Below are 15,687 nucleotides of genomic sequence, written 5' to 3'. Positions count from 1 at the left end.
GCAGAGCTGCATAATGAATGCACGGCCAGGTTCCTAACGCTCTCTGCCCAGCCTTTGCTGTCAGAGGCTTGAAGCCACCTGCCCCCGGAATCCCAGCTCTTGGCAGAGAGGAGGACAGGGATTAGCTCAGAGCGCTGGTGGGTGGCAGCAGAGCTGTGGGAAGGCTCGGTTTAAGTGGGATTTTAGCTTCAAATAAGCATCATCTGCTTCCCAACCTGTGAAAAGCTGGCATTCAGAAGAGGGAGAGTGTCGGGCAAAGGGCTTGCTCTGGATGTCAGGGCTACAAGCAGCTCAGGATGGTGGGAGGTGATGGGTTGTGGCATCCCCTGCCATGAACGTGGATGAAAAGAAGTGGAAGAAGGGGGTTAGGAGTCTGTGGGGCGGCTGTAGCAGCTGCTGTTGAGAAGGGTGGTTCAGCAGCTCGCTATGCCTGCAGACCTGTAACAGACCAAGTCATGGCTTTGTACGGCTTTGATAAGGGCTGTACCGAGTCCTGTGCCCCTGGGAGGCTGGGAAGGTGATTGAACAGGTTTGGAAGATTTGGGGATCGTGGGCAGTGGGTGTAAGCCAGGAAGCAGGGCCAGCAGGGATGGAGGGTGCTGCTGGGAGACCCCCACACATCCCGGTGTAATTGTGGGGCTACAGAGCTCTGGCAGCGGGGCTGCTTATCCCCTGCACTCTGCATAATTGCAATGCCAAGCAGGAGGCCCCCTTCTGTGGGGCATCCTGTACAGGTTGTTTCCTTATCCAGGTGCCCTCTGGCAGTCCCAGTGGCTTGCTCTGACTTCTAGCTTCCATCCGCAGTAGGTGAGCTGGTAGCAGGCTGGGGATTTTGTGAGCTTCCCAAAATGAAATACAGCAGAGAGTAAAAACATGCTATAAAAATGCAAGTAATAATTGGGAGTGGGTTACAGCTATTTTACTTTTGCTTTCCAACATAAAAATAGAATTGCTGGCCACACCATCAGCCTGGAAGGCGTAAGGCGTTTATAAGGTGGCTGTGGTCAGGAAGTGGGAATAAAATGAAAAGGTTAAAAAATGCAACAAATGGACAAATTGAGATTTTGGGGAGCTTTGAGTAGATATTGGATGCTAGCATGGGCCGATGACTGATAAACCTTGTTAAAGCTACCAGTAAAAGTATGTGACTTGTAGTAAGAGCTAGGAGAAAATTGTAACACGGTGCAGAAAAAGACAGACATGAAATAAATATTTCTGTTCCTTATTTAGAAAGTACCAGAATATTGTAGCCAAATATCACAGTGAAAGCGAAATACTTCCTTCTCCATCAGTAAGAAGAGGGCTGTAATGAGGCACTTTTAAATATGCTTAAGTCATTAGGGCTGGGTAATAGCCTGTGATTTCACCAAAGACTGTAATTGCTGTCAAGTCACGCAGTTCTGCAGATAGCGAGTCTTGTCAAGCAATCCCAGTATCAATTTTTAAAAAGACCACAAGTTTGGTTGATAAAGGTAACTATCACCACGGCATCCTGCCTTCTGTACTCCTTATCTCCATACAATGCTGCTCAAAAAGAAAGCGAACAACAGACCAAGTCAGCATTGTCTGGTTTAATCCGTGTAAATGGATTAAAAACCCATTAACTGATAGATGACTGAGAACGCTGAGCTAATTTTAATGGGGAAATCATCATCCTTCAGAAGTGCTTCCTTGGGGCTCCCCCCAGGGTCTCTCTGATTCATTGCAATCTCCGTTAACGATCTGTGGAAAAATATCAAAGGGCTGGTAGTAACCCTTGCAGCTGAGATAGACGCTGGGGGAAGGATCGCTGGCGACGTGGCCAGGTGAGCATCATGGGGTTGGCCTGTCCCTGCAGAGGGCATCTTGAAAAAGGATCTTCTGAGTGACTGCTACGGAGTGGTCAGACATCGGGGGAACAGCGAGACACCGAGCACAGACCTTGGTCTGTCCAGGAGAGCACCAGAGGCTGAGCCCTTCACAGTTTGCAGCCCTCACTCGGGGTCTTCAAACCAAGACAGCTCTCTGCAGAAGGCAGTGCAGCTGGAGGTGCTTGGGCGAGGCTCTAGGCCTGGAAGTCAAGCTCAATGCATCTCTTTTGTCCTTAAAATATAAGAGCCTGGAAAGGAGGGTTTTGGAAAAAAAAATCTCATATAGGAGAGCGCTGCCAAGCAGGGAGTGCTCTGAAAGTGCCGATAGTGAGATAGTCGAGTGGATGCTGCTGGAAAGGAGGCAGCTCTTGGCTGTGGAAAATGCACATTTCCCTTCTGCTCCCTCCTCCCGCTGCCTTGTGCCTGCGGAGAACCTCGTGCACCACACCAGCTGCCGCCAGGTCGCCGTGCCTTGGTGAGGGGGGACACTAGGTGGGATACGGGCAGCCTGTTGGGAACAATTTTGCTTTAGAAAAAAAAAGAAAATAGCTCCCAGTCCAAACAGCACAGAGTGCATAATGTGTTTGTGGAAAAGTCCTAAACATGGTCATGCTTCCTGAGCTTCTTGCAGTCTCAGAAGGAACAGCATGTCCTGGGAGAGCTAGCTGTGGACATTTGCTGGGGCTTGTAATGCCTTTAGGAATGGCCAGCTCACTGTTCTCTTCTTTCTTATTTTTTTTTTCTGATGTTTTATGGAAGAAAATTAAGGAGGTGAAATGTTTTCCCTCCCCAAAATCTTTGTTTTAAGCATAGATGAGTTTTAGGGAAATTCCACTGAAATGCATCCCACTTACTGACTGGTTTATTCATACACGTAGGAGAAGCCCTGGCACCTCTGGGGCTTCTACTTTCAGGGCTTCCCTCTGCAGCCCCTGGATCCCTTCTGTGGGACGCAGCTTTCTTGCGTGGAAGAGGCACTGGAGGCGTGATTTCTTCTGAAAATGATTTTCTGAAAAAGATTAGACGTTGACCGTGCTGGTATTTATTTATTCATTGAATAGAAATTCGACTGCCTCAATAAAGATTACAAAAGCCAGCAATTTCTTATTCAGCCTCGTTATCCTACATATGCTTCTCATTAAAAGTCTGTCTGGAAAGCTGCCCAGTGAAAACGGCTGAAAAAAAACGAGCCTGTGAAATTCCCATAGGATGGAACTAAATGTGGCTGGAATTAGGGAGCTCGTTGCCTTTTGTCCCGGTTAGCAAAAACCTCGTTCTTGTTTTGCAGTGGAAATGGTTGACGCTATTTTTCAAGCTCGGGAACCAAATTGCCATCCGGCCGGGCTGCCACGAGCGATGGTGGTGGGGCAGGAGGCTCCGATCTCCCTCTCAAACCCCTCCTGATAACGTGCGGTGCTTGGGTTCCTGTGGCGTGGCACTGACCTGGACGTGTTTCTGTCTCCTAGTCCCTTATATTCCTCGTGCGCGACTGGAGCTTCCCTTACGAGTTTTCCTACGGATCCGATGGCGGCGCAAAGTTTTTGGAGAAACGTCTCAAGGTTCGTTCTTTCGGAGCTGGATTTCCTCAACGTTTTCCACGTGGCCTTGCATGGCCAGGGCCTTGTGCTTTTGGGTGATGGAGAGCGAGAGGCAAACGTGGCTTGTGTCCTGGGGGCAGTACGTTGTCCTTGTCTGTGTGGACATAGAGTGTGCGGACACAAGGGTGAGGCCTTGGCCTGGCTGGGCTGTAGGGTCCTGCACTGCTTTCTTCAGCGATGGGGCTTGGGAGATTCCTGGGACCAGGAATAACGCTTTAGGAACAGGTAAAACCGATGGGCTCCAGTGGGGTTAATCAGGAAATGCTTGGGCCACTTGGTAGTGGAGAGACCTAATTAAAGGGGAGCCGAGAAAGGCCCCAGTGGGAAATCCCAAATGTTTTTGTATGCGGGTCATGCACAGGCACGCACATTTTCCTGATGATAATGACATGCCCCAGGGCGTGTGGTCAGAGATAGGCCAGCTCCTTGGTCGCTGGAGGAGCCCTGCCTTGGTGCTCACACATCGTGCCCCACAGGGACATCCTCGCCAGCTCCTTCCCGCTGTGAGCAGCCGCAGTGCGGGGTACCCCGTGCTTCTGGCACCCCGGTGTCACCTCTGTCTGCATCCGAAGGGAAGCTGACCCCAAACCGATCTCTCGCAGGTCTCAGGAAACCAGCACGAAGAACTGCAGAACGTCAGAAAGCACATCCACTCCTGCTTCACCAAGATCTCCTGCTTCCTCTTACCTCACCCCGGCCTGAAGGTCGCCACCAACCCTAACTTTGACGGAAAGCTGAAAGGTACGAGGCAAAGGCCTGCTTTAGATACCTTAGATGCCCTGACAGACAGGCCCACTGACTCCTGAAACATTTCTGAGTATTTTCCATGGAAGGGCTTCTGCAAGAGGACCTGAATCCTCTTCCCAACGACATACCCAGCTCATTCCTCTGAGCGCAGCCAGCTGCCTGCCCTTTGCCAGATGCTTTTAACCTTAGCATGAGCTCACGTTCACTGACAATAAGCCCTGCCAACAGATGGCTGATAGACAAATGGGGAAGGGCAGGTGAGATAGGATTTTTATGGACGTGATGCTCAGCCTGCAGTTAATTCCTGTGCCTCACCTGCAGTTGGGCACAGACACAGCCGTGCAGACTGGTTGCTGCACGGCAGGCTTGTGCTTGCGCAGGGTGGCAGGCTGGTTACACGTGCTCTCAGAGGAACGTTATTTCACTTTGAAAAGCTTTCCAAGGAATATTTAATCCTGACTTATCTGATCAGTGGTTTCCCTACAGGGCAGACTTAGTTCACAGGTAAAATAAACACGAAGGAAAAAAACACAAGGTAGGATTCTCTACCCTGAAAGGAGCCGTGTGCTGTGGATTTTCACAAAATCACAGAATTGTAGGGGTTGGAAGGGACCTCGAAAGATCATCAGGTCCAACCCCCTGCCAAATCAGGTTCCAAATTTTCAATTTGTGTGAATCAGCTGCTTACCAGCACCTCTGCTTAGAGGCTGCTTGCAGCCTCTGAGCAATGGAGAAAGTGGCTGTTAGTCACTTAAAATAAATTACCAGACAGAAAGAAGTTACTTCTTCTGGTTTTGGCTAGTGATCAGACTCGTCCTTCTGGCAAACTCTGTGCTAACTAGCAACAGTGCAGGCTCTGGTGGAAGCCAAACTGGTTTCTATTAGTTCCCCCTCTAATTTCAGGTGCTAAACAGCAATTAACAAGCGGTGTGTGCAGAACTGGCCTGGGAGTTGTTGGCATCTCGACAGCATTTTCTTGTTCCTCTAGACCTGGACTCAGCCTTTTGTGCTCTCTGAGGAGAAATCTGGGGAAACTTCCCCTCTCTTGTTACCTTCCAGATGCCCAGATGTTGGATGGCTTGCATGTCAGTTTAATTTAAATAGCAGTAATGGATGTGAGGCGCTCTGAAGCCATAAAAGTGGCTGTTAGGCAAGGAGCCTGCCTCCCTCGAGGTGACACAAGCCCGTGGGGCACTCGGCGACACTGCCAGCTCTGTAGGGGACACACTGGGGGAGCAGAGGCTGTGCCCATCCCTGAGCCCTGCATCGAGGGGTGTCCGAGGGTGCAGTGTAAATGCCATCACCTGCAGGATTTCTTAGTGCTGAGAGCCTGACGATTTTCAAAAGCTTTAAAATACTTCGCAAGGAGAATCTGACATCTGGGTGCGTAGGGGACCGAGAACTGGGCACAGGAAATCCTACCTGCTGGCACAGAAGAGCCAAAGCCTAAGCCCTGGCTGAAGATTTCCACTATGGGTGCCACAGAGGCGTGCAAAGGGAAGGCACAGCACGTTTCCATGCTGTATACTCAAGATCATGCTTTACAAAGAGTGTGTTTGTCTTGGCAAGGTGCTGTTCTCTGGCTGCCAGTGCTGGTGTGCGTTACCCATGTCATCAGCAAAAGCATTTTTTTTTTCCCCGTGCAGTCACATTTGTGTTTGTGCAACTGGTTTTGAGACAAGAAAGCTGGACGATGGATCTATGCACAGCTGTATGTGCTGTTGGTGGGTTAAGTGACAACTTCACCGGGGCCGGGACCATTTCTGAGTGCTCACATCACTAAATCACAGGGTGTCTGAGCTGGTGCCCTGGCTCGAGCCTCCTGTCTTTGATGGGAGCGCACACGGAAGCACAATTCTGACCGAGGGCTGGTTCTGATGACGTTGGGTTTCTTTCCAGAAATAGACGACGAGTTCATCAAGAACTTGAAGATTTTGATTCCGTGGCTGCTTAGTCCCGAGAGCCTGGACGTGAAGGAGATCAATGGAAACCATATCACCTGTCGAGGCCTTGTGGAGTATTTTAAGGTATTGGCTTATTCAAGAGAAACGGGGCTTATTTGTTTGCAGCACATTTGCACTTCTAATGGAAGGGGAAAGCAGCAGCAGACAAGCTAGCACTTGTTGGCTCGAGGAAATGATCTCGGTCTAGCCTAATAGTGCTGGCTCCCTTGCTGCATTGAGCAAACCCCTCACGGCTCTGTATTTGGCCATGCTGTAAGCCCAAAAGGTGTCAGGGCTCTCACCCCACCACGGGGACCTGCGGACCAGGGGGAGGTAGGCTGAGGGCCGTATTCCCGTTGCCTTTGGAAAAAAAAAACACATTAATTTTGTTGTCATGACTACCGTGACATTTTGATGCAAGATATCAGTGAGTAATTCTCACCACCTACTCTCCAGGGCTACCTGACTCTGGTTCCTTCTCCTTCAGGGAAGGACGGAGGTAGGTGCAAATCCTATGGTATAGATACTTAGAGGAAGTGGTGGAGTGTGAGCCTTGAGTGAGTGCCCCATACCACGCAAGGAATCGACCTTGGGCTGTGCTACTTGCCTTTTTTTTTTTGACAGAGCAGCCCCTGCTGAAGCCATCTTGTGCCAGGAACCCCCTCCTCTCCTGTGCTGCTTTCATCCTGTTAATGCTGTGCCTGGAACTGGGTGGAGGTGTTTGCGTCTCGCTGGCATCCGATTGATTCTGTGTTTCTGTGCCCTGTTTTGCAGGCCTACATAAAGATCTACCAAGGGGAAGAGCTGCCGCACCCCAAGTCCATGCTGCAGGTACGTGAGGGGGAGCTGCTGGGCATCCATGCACTGCAGCTGCCATCGATTCCCACTTAATTATCAGCATCCAGCCAGTGCAGCACGTCGAGCCTTCGTGATTTTGTTTCAAGTGCCTTAGCTGCACAACCCCAACGTCCCTCTGGGCAGCATTCAGCAGTCACTCAGAGCCTGAGGAAGGTGTGATGTGGCCAGGCAGTTGAGGCAGCACAGCTCGTGCACCTCGGCCGGGCTGTGGTCACTCCACGCACGCAGCAGCACCCAGCCTGGCCAAAATTATTCCCCGCAGGTGAGCAGCATCGTGCTCTGGCACATGGAGGTAGCGTGGCCCCACGCAGAGCTGCCCTCAGCTCCCTGCTCCGTGTCAGACAGCTCAGCGGGAGGCTGCAGCTGGAGCTGTTTACCCTCAGCTGAGCCTTTTATCTCTTCCCTTGCTGTTTCCCACAGCTGAAGCCCAGAGGTTTTGTTGCCCTGGCTCGGAGGGTAGGAATCCTTTCTTGATGCAGGCTTTTGCCTGGTGGGGGGGGGGCTGAGGATACTGGATGTGTAAATACAGAAGGATTTGATTTGGCGTTGGTCAGATGCTGGGGAGAGTGCAGCTGGTTGAGTCAGGGGGGGCTGTTTAATTTTGTGTGCGTGCACCATGCATCCATCCTGGCTGAAAACACGTGGGCTGTGTGCACCCAGCTGGTGGCTGCTCTTCTCTGCAATTACGCTTCTTAACCTCACCTTTCTGCAGCTAAACTTTGTGCCCTTTTTGCTCTTCGTGCAGGCCACAGCGGAAGCCAACAATTTAGCAGCAGTTGCCACTGCCAAAGACACCTACAGCAGGAGAATGGAAGAGGTAGGTGGTGCTGAGCACCTCGTTCCCCAGGCTCTCCTGTCCTCCTGGAGAAACCTCCCTGCTTGGCTTTATCGTGTCGGGGCAGCAGCGCTGTGTGAGCACGCAGCCCACGATGACCAAAACGTGAGGGAACGGCACAAAGCTGCACCTGGGGAGGTTCACACTGGGCAGAAGGAAAAATTGCTTTACCACGAGGCTGGTCAGGCACTGGCACAGGCTTCCTAGTGAGGCAGCTGATGCCCCGGGGCTGCCAGTGCTCAAGAGGCATTTGGATAACGCCCTCATTAACGCGCTTTCACTTCTGGTTAGCCCTGAAGTGCTCAGGCAGTTGGAGTTGGTGGAAGGTCCCTTCCAGCTGAACTGTTCTGTTTCATTCTTTAACCCATGCTGTGGCTGGTGCTAATTAGGGGATAAAGTCATTACAGCAGGCTTTTCACCTGTGCCCTGCCCAGTCAGCTCTGGAGAGGGATGGTTGAGGTGTTTTAGGGTGAGGCTCAGCCCTCAGCCTGTCTCCGGCCACTTCCAGGTGTCCCGTCTGTTCTCCAGGTGGCTGAAGGGGCTGCAGAGCTACACGGCCAAATTATCCCCACGCTGCTCTGGGTGGGTGTTGGTGCTTATGCCTTAAAGCCAGAAGTGCTAAGGGAAAAAAAAAAAAAAAAAGCTGCACAGTTTGCAGCACAGGAAAATGCTGGGCTCCAGATCTGCTGGGATCGTAGCTCGATATTGCCCGAGATCCTGGCTTAGGCTGTGAGCAAATTGAACAGGAGGGTTGTGGGACCCGGCTTCTCAGTACAGACACCTGCAGCCCTGCTTTAACCTGTGTCTGAGGAGCTGCAGCTCGAAGAAATAGTGCCAAGAGGATGGCAAGGACAAACCCTGCACTGCCCTTTGGTTTCGGGGCTCTCCAAACTGGAGCTCAGGGCTAAGGGGAGCAGAGGGGATATTTGTGCCAAACAGGAGCCCCCCCAGAGCCCGGTTCCCGTGTTTTGCCTGGCAGGGGACAGGAGCTGAGGGTGCTGAGGTTTGTGCAGCGATGGGGCCGTGTTTTCCACGCAGGTCTGTGGTGGGGACAAGCCCTTCCTCGCGCCCAGCGACCTGCAGAGCAAGCACCTGGAGCTGAAGGAGGAGGCCGTGAAGCTGTTCCGCGGGGTGAAGAAGATGGGCGGGGAGGAGTTCAGCCGCCGCTACCTGCAGCAGCTGGAGGCCGAGATAGACGAGCTCTACATCCAGTACATCAAGCACAACGACAGCAAGAACATCTTCCACGCTGCCCGCACCCCCGCCACGCTCTTCGTGGTCATCTTCATCACCTACGTGATCGCTGGGGTCACCGGCTTCATTGGCTTGGACATCATAGCCAGTCTGTGCAACATGATCATGGGCTTGACACTTATCACACTGTGCACCTGGGCATATATCAGATACTCTGGGGAGTACAGAGAACTGGGCGCAGTAATAGACCAAGTGGCCGCAGCCTTGTGGGACCAGGTAGGATAAAGAGCTTTTGATTTAAAACAAAAAACACACACAAAAACACACGAAACTAAACAGTACAAATCCCCACACCGAGTGCTTAAGCGTTGGGTTTCCTGGGGCTGCTCCTCCTCTCGGAAATGGCTTTTTGCGTTGGCATTTAGGGCTGTTTTAGGTGCTCCAGCGGGGCCTGCCCGGGCAGATCCAGCTGCTTGAGCTGCTTGTGCAGGCAGGGAGGAGCTGGGCTGGCCTCAGGCAGCAGGACAATGTGCTCCAGTCCATTCCTCAGGTGGGGAGGGCAGCAACAGGGGGAATATTTTCAGCTCAGTTTGTGGAGTTGGTGATGGAGGGGACGAGTTTTAGGGCCTGGGTACAGCCACCCCGCAGGAATCAGCAGCAAAGCTGCTCGAGTCCGACCCCCTGAACCCTGCCCGGTGTAAAAAAGGAGCTGTGCCAATCCCACCAACACAGAGCACTCACCACAAGTGTGGGGTCACACACGCTGTCCCCGGCAGCAGGAGGGGTGGCCAGAGCCCCGTGGGGGACCTGTGAGGGGACAGGGCTGAGCCCCCTGCAAATAAACCACCCTGGGGGCTCCGGCAGGTGGCTGCTGGCTGGAGGTGAGCGCTGTTTGCTCCGTGGATGTGCATGATACACAGAGATGCTTCTTTTTCTTCTCCTTTTTATTTTTTTTTCCCCCTTCTTTTCCCAATGCCTCTCGCCAGGGAAGCACAAACGAGGTAAGTGGCTCTCGTTTCCCCTGCTCTCCCCTGGCATGCACCGCACGGCTCCCAGGGGATCCTTGAGGGCGGCCGAGCCTCAGGGACAGAAAAATCATCCCGGGATGAGACGCACGCTGGGCTGCTTCTCAGCCCTTGGGCTCGGAGAGAAAGGAGGGCCCTGGGTGGTGGCTGGGACCCCAACCCCGCAGCGGGGTGCTCGCTGCTGCCAGGGTGTCACCTCTGGAGCTGCTGCCTGCCACCGACCCCACGCTGACAGCCAGGAGCCTGAGGGAGGGGTTTTTTGGGGTGGGATTGGGGTGGAAGGAAGGGTTGTGTGATTGTTGTGATGGGGTTTTTAACCTTTTCCCCCCCCTCAGTTTGTGGCTGGGGGCTTTCCTGGCGTGCTGAGCCCTGCCCGTGAGTTTGGTTTTGCGGCACCAGGCATGGCTCGGGCTGAGCACAGCCCTTGGCTTGGTGTGTCTGCAAGCACCACGTGCCCAGCTTTGGGGAAAAAAAATAAAATCCTGGGTGGAGTAAACCATGCTCGGGGACTCGGAGGTGTGTTCTGCCTCCCCAGCCTCTTCCTTGGGCCGAGGGCTCGGTGTTGGTGCATTTTTCTGCCACTGAGTTACGTGGGGGTTGCCTCTTAAGAGGAGTTTGAAGCAGCTCTTGGCGGTGCCAAGCAGCTCGGTGAGTGCAGGGAAAAAGAACCCGTTGTGGCCCATGGTGGCCTGCACAGCTGGGCTGTTTTTGGGATCTCGCTGTGTCCCCAAAGCTGCCTGGAGCTTTTCTGACCTCCGGGGCCGTAGGCTTTGCTGTGTCTTGTGCTACAGCAAACCCCAGAAGGTGTTCTTTGCTAGAGAAAGCCTTCCTGCCAGGAAAAAGGCAGCTGTGTGGGGTGAAGGCATCGAGAAAAGCTGAAAATAACCCAAAGTGCTGCAAGTTCTGTTGTGGGGGAGATGAGGGCATGTTATCAGACACCACCAAAAAATAAAGAAACGCAGAGAAGCTGCTGGCAGACCCTTGCACCAGCCCACCACAGCCCTAGAAACGCAGCCACCGGCAGGCAGTAGCCCCAGGCTTTCCCAGGGTGTGTCAGGGATGCGGGCAGCAGCCCCTCAGCACCCCGGGGCCTTCTGCTCACCCTCGGCTGTGCTGTGTCTGCCTTGGGCCCTCCTGCTTCACTCCACGGCCTCAACACGCACATGATGAAGCCATCACGCCGCATGAAGCTCCCATCTCCATCGTCTGCCTTGTCCCTCCCCGCTACAATCCTTGTTTTACATCACCAGGAGCCTTCAGAGCCCCAGCAGGAGCTGCTGGTGGTTTTATTTTTATTTTTTTTCCCCCCAATTAAAAGTTGTTTGAAGTGGAAAGCTCAGCGCTGCGCTAGCCAGTCACCCTCAGGGCTCTGTAACATCTCAGCATCTCCTCTGCGCTGTGCCCTGGGTGCAGTTTGGGGTCGGGGGGGGGGCAGTGGCCCCCTTTTGGGAGGCTGCAGCATCCGAGGGGCCCGGGCATGGCCCTGTGGCTGCTCTGAGCTGAGCTCTGCGAGGGGCACACACCCCACGGCCACATCAGCATGGGTAATGCAGCCACTGCCACATGGAAAATGCCCGGGTCTGGTGCCAGGCGTGTCCCTTGCACGCTCCATGGGACTCGTGTGACAGCACCTGGTGTGCTCTGGGACTGGCACGCTGCTGTTTTGCCAAGGCCAGGCCTCGCTGTCAGGTAGGAAAGGCACCAACGAGGAAAGCAAAAAATGGTAACACGAGAAGGAAAAAAAAATCTGCACTCACCCGCAGAAAAATCACGTAGAAAAGCCGGATAGAAATGACCCAGCAAAACCCTCTCTGCGATGCAATTTCTGCCTGGTGGGGGAAAAAAGTGCTGAGAGTGCAGAAATTTAAAGCCTGCACGTGAAACACGTAGGGAAACCCAGCCCCTGCCAACCCCTGCTCACACTGCAGGTAGGCCTCAGCCGAACACAGCTGAAGGCAGCTCTTCCCCTTAGGTCTGAGAGATCGGTAAACTCCTGAACCCTATTTTTATTTTTTTTTCCCCTTTTTGGACACTGCATTGCTGAGCCGGTGCCCAAAGCAAACTGCACGCTACGCAGGCTGACCCTGCTGCTTCAGCCCGTCAGCATCTCCTCTGCTTTTTTTTTTTTAGGCTTTGTACAAACTGTACAGCGCGGCCGCGACTCACAGACACTTGTACCACCACGCCTTCCCCGCACAGAAAGCGGAGCCTGCCGAGGGCTCGGAGAGGAAGAAGCTGTAGGGCAGAGGGGCTGCCCGGGGCACACGGAGGAGACGCGGCCGCTCGAGTGCTCGATCCGTTCCTGCAGCAACAGCGTTGGATGGGAAGATGTAGGCATGAGTTTTGTTCTGTTAATATGTACATATCAGCACTGCTGCGAGTACCAAGTGCTTTTAATTTGCAATATCCGGCACACTTCCCAACTAATTTATGAAGCCTTATTTTCTCCCTTTTTAATTAATCACCAAGTCATTACGGGAATTATAATTTACGTGACGCTGCAGCTAAAAACCTTCCAAACCTTCGCATTATTCAAAATCGTCTTATTTTCAAACACTTGAACGAGTTATAACATGTAACCGAGGGTTTTCTTCAATCAACTAATTACATCAACATAATTAAAAATGTATTAACTTGCTTTATCAGAAACTGTAAGGACAGCTGCTATGGTATGTTAACGATATTGTAAGGAAAGCGTACTTTTCCATTCGTAACTGATGCACAAAGTATCACTTTGTATATGTATTGGAGAAAGTTTCACTGTATTTCTGTACATATATATATTCATTATAGTGCATAGAAAGTGTGTTAAACAGTTCTATTCTTTTATCATCAGAACTATTAAAGTTTGCTTTTTGTTCCTAAGAAGTTGGCTCCATCAGAAGCAATTATTGACTAACGACTTCAGAGCTTCTTAGCGTTACTTTTTACATTTTCTGATTTTTTTCTGACCTTCAGAATTGGTGCTTTAATAGTAGCTTGACATCTTTAATTATTCTGGTGTGTTCACTGCCCAGGTGCGACCTCCATGAGGTGCTTCTGTCACTGGTAGAGTAAGAGCAAGTTTTATAAAAGCAAGTTTGGGGCAAAGCAAAGCTTCCAGCTTTTTGTAACAGCTGCACCCATACCTGGCAGTCACAGCAAGTTGGGTACAGCAGGCTCACAGGGGCAGCGGTTGGGTTTTATGGGGACCAGCTCCAACAGCAGCTCTGTTCTACCACGACTCACGCAGGGGACAGCATCCGTGACAGCTTCTGATTGCGGCCACTCCCAGTCAGATCTCCTTGGCTCTAACCACTTCATTTGACCTGCTGAAAGGTGAAAAATCAGTTGTCCACCCTTTCACTCATTAAACAAATTGATTTTTATTGAATTAATAGGATTTACAAGAAATGTATTTTGTCTGCAACCATGTTTATTGCACTAAAAAGAATCCATAAATAACATTTCAGGACAATCAATGAACCAAATGAAAATATCGGCGAGGGTAACTGTACAAGTAAAAATTTTCCCCAAGTCAGGAAACTTTAATACAAGACAAAGCTCGGTAAAAAAATGTTGATACATCCCTGATTTTTTTTCGTGGTGTGGTACAGCTGGTTGGTAAGCTGGTTAGACAATGCTACAACCTTCCCGTGTGGCTGGGGCTCATAAAATGCAGCCTCCCAAGCATTTCAGAACCTTTGAAGAGTTTGCTTAGTGATATTGGTCTTTAAGAAGGTACGAGTATTTCGCCCTCTGACTAACCTCTGTGAAAACTAGTAGTAAATCTAAGGTAATAATGCATTAAACAAAGTAAAAAATAAGGCAACTCAGGCTTCATTCTCATGAAGCACTTTGAGAGTGATGAAATCAGCTTCTGTACGGTTCTAGTACTGAGAAGTAACAGTGCCAGCGTTCTGTACATTAAAGCTGTAAACAAGGAACAGACCTCTCTCTCAAGAGGGATACAAAAAGTCCAGAGGGAAATACACCAAAATACTAATTTGGATTTTAACAATGTTTTGCATCCAGGGCATTTCTTGTAATTGCATCTATTGCCGTTTAAAAATATATAGTCAGCTTCTTAATAATACAGCCAACTGCTAGAAAAAAGATACCAGAATCAAGTCTCTGATCAAACTCTGTAACTCCATGCTGGTTTTCAGAATAACAAACTAGTTTTTGTATGGAAAAAGATTAACAAACATTTTTCATTTTATAAACAATACATAATACATGTAGAAAAATATTCAAGAGGATAATAACAAAGGTGCAACGTCAACAAAAATAAGCTGCCTTTTTAACCAAAGCACTTTTTCATAGTATGAAGTGTGGAAACTTTTTTTTAAAGCTCGTAGTGTCCTCGGAAAAGTCTATTAGGAAGAGTTGTTAGCTTAGAAATTCTTGCCGTGCTGCTGGGCATACCACTGCTGCCTCTGCTTGCGATGCTCCAGCTCGGTGAGGAGGGCCTGCCTGTACGCCTCGTACAGCTTAACGATCCGTTCCAGTTCTTTCATGAAGAGCAGTTTCAGCATGCCCTGGTACGTGTCCAGGTCCGCCAGCTGGAAGAGCTCCCACTTCAGGATGTGGTCGTACCTGGGGGGAGATAGGAGATGAGTAGGAGGTGATTATTCACGTGTCACTGTGTGTTCGGTGAGGAGCTGACCTCACAGCTGCACGGCCACTCATCAGCTCTGTAGCCATCTACAGCCTGCATTGATTAGCATGTTCTATGTGAGGAAATAACTAATTAACACCCACAGACAGTGAGCTGTGGCTCAAAGTGCACTGGAGAAACACTACTTAGAGCTAAACTGCAGAATCACCCATAATATGCCAAATTACTTTTTATACAGGTAAATTCACAAAGTACTACAGATCCTCTTAACTGACTACACGAACACTCCCCAAATGCATTTTACACCTTGGTTTAGAACATCAATTCTGTTACACAAACCTTCAAGATTTAGCAATAAAACACCTTTTAAAATTGGACTAGGAAAGAAAAAATGAACTATTTTAACAGCTTATCCTAGTATTCCCCAGCAAGTACCTCCCAGAAGGCAGAGCTCTGCAGGCCTGCAAGTTCTCCCTCACAACGCGCTTTTGTTTCCACAGCATTCTCGTTCCAGCCTTAACGAGCACTCTTGGACACTGCCCTGCTCTTGGTTAATTAGCAGCAATAATCTCAATCAGTGCCTCCAACTGCAGGTCACGAACCTCCCAGGACAGCAGACGGAGGGATTAGATAGCACCAGTGAGGGCTGAGGGAGGGAGAAGGGAGAGAAGGAAGCCCACAGATGTTCTCAGTCCTCACACTGGAAAAAAAATTGAGCTGCTGTGGACCTGGGGAGGTCCCCTGGAGAACTACACGGGCTAAATGCTGGCTGGCCAGGCACCCTCGGCCTTTTTCATTCTGAAAGCCTCCTCTCCTCCACTGCTTTTCTTACAGGAGCTGCACTTACCGCCAGCGCTCGCTTTTTTAATTCTTATTTTTTTAATATGGAGCGATTTTGGAGTGCTGTTTGTACTCCTAGTGCTTTTTCCAACTGCTGAAGCCTACCAACATCTCCTTACGATCACCCGTCTGGCTGTCGAAGCTGCTGCCACTAGGTAGCTATGAGCTCCATGCAACAGGAGCCTCCTCGAGCCTCC

General features: G+C 50.7%; 2 protein-coding genes across 6 annotated transcripts in view; one reads left to right on the top strand and one right to left on the bottom strand.

The window, feature by feature from the left end:
- ATL1 (atlastin GTPase 1) overlaps positions 1–12,918 on the top strand; it is a 27,026-nt gene extending 14,108 nt beyond the window's left edge. The window contains exons 7-13 of one of the 3 annotated variants that reach the window (XM_084521492.1): positions 3,317–3,409; positions 4,051–4,189; positions 6,095–6,222; positions 6,913–6,969; positions 7,742–7,813; positions 8,870–9,301; positions 12,181–12,918. In XM_084521492.1, coding sequence (XP_084377618.1) covers positions 3,317–3,409; positions 4,051–4,189; positions 6,095–6,222; positions 6,913–6,969; positions 7,742–7,813; positions 8,870–9,301; positions 12,181–12,291 — 1,032 coding nt within the window. In that variant the 3' untranslated portion in view covers positions 12,292–12,918. Of the gene's footprint in view, positions 1–3,316; positions 3,410–4,050; positions 4,190–6,094; positions 6,223–6,912; positions 6,970–7,741; positions 7,814–8,869; positions 9,314–10,011; positions 11,008–12,180 lie in introns of those variants that run through there. The other 2 variants (XM_084521494.1, XM_084521493.1) reach the window with 2 other exon arrangements.
- The window catches only part of SAV1 (salvador family WW domain containing protein 1), a 19,200-nt gene continuing 15,812 nt past the window's right edge, over positions 12,300–15,687 (bottom strand). The window contains exons 5-6 of one of the 3 annotated variants that reach the window (XM_084521498.1): positions 14,458–14,628; positions 12,300–13,361 (exon numbers count right to left, since the gene is read on the bottom strand). In XM_084521498.1, the coding sequence (XP_084377624.1) occupies positions 13,325–13,361; positions 14,458–14,628 (208 nt within the window). In that variant the 3' untranslated portion in view covers positions 12,300–13,324. Of the gene's footprint in view, positions 13,362–13,396; positions 14,629–15,687 lie in introns of those variants that run through there. The other 2 variants (XM_084521499.1, XM_084521500.1) reach the window with 2 other exon arrangements.

Source organism: Aythya ferina (assembly GCF_964211825.1).
Source record: "Aythya ferina genome assembly, chromosome: 5".
Taxonomy (NCBI): Eukaryota; Metazoa; Chordata; class Aves; order Anseriformes; family Anatidae; genus Aythya; species Aythya ferina.
This window is presented reverse-complemented; position numbering and strand designations above follow the sequence as displayed.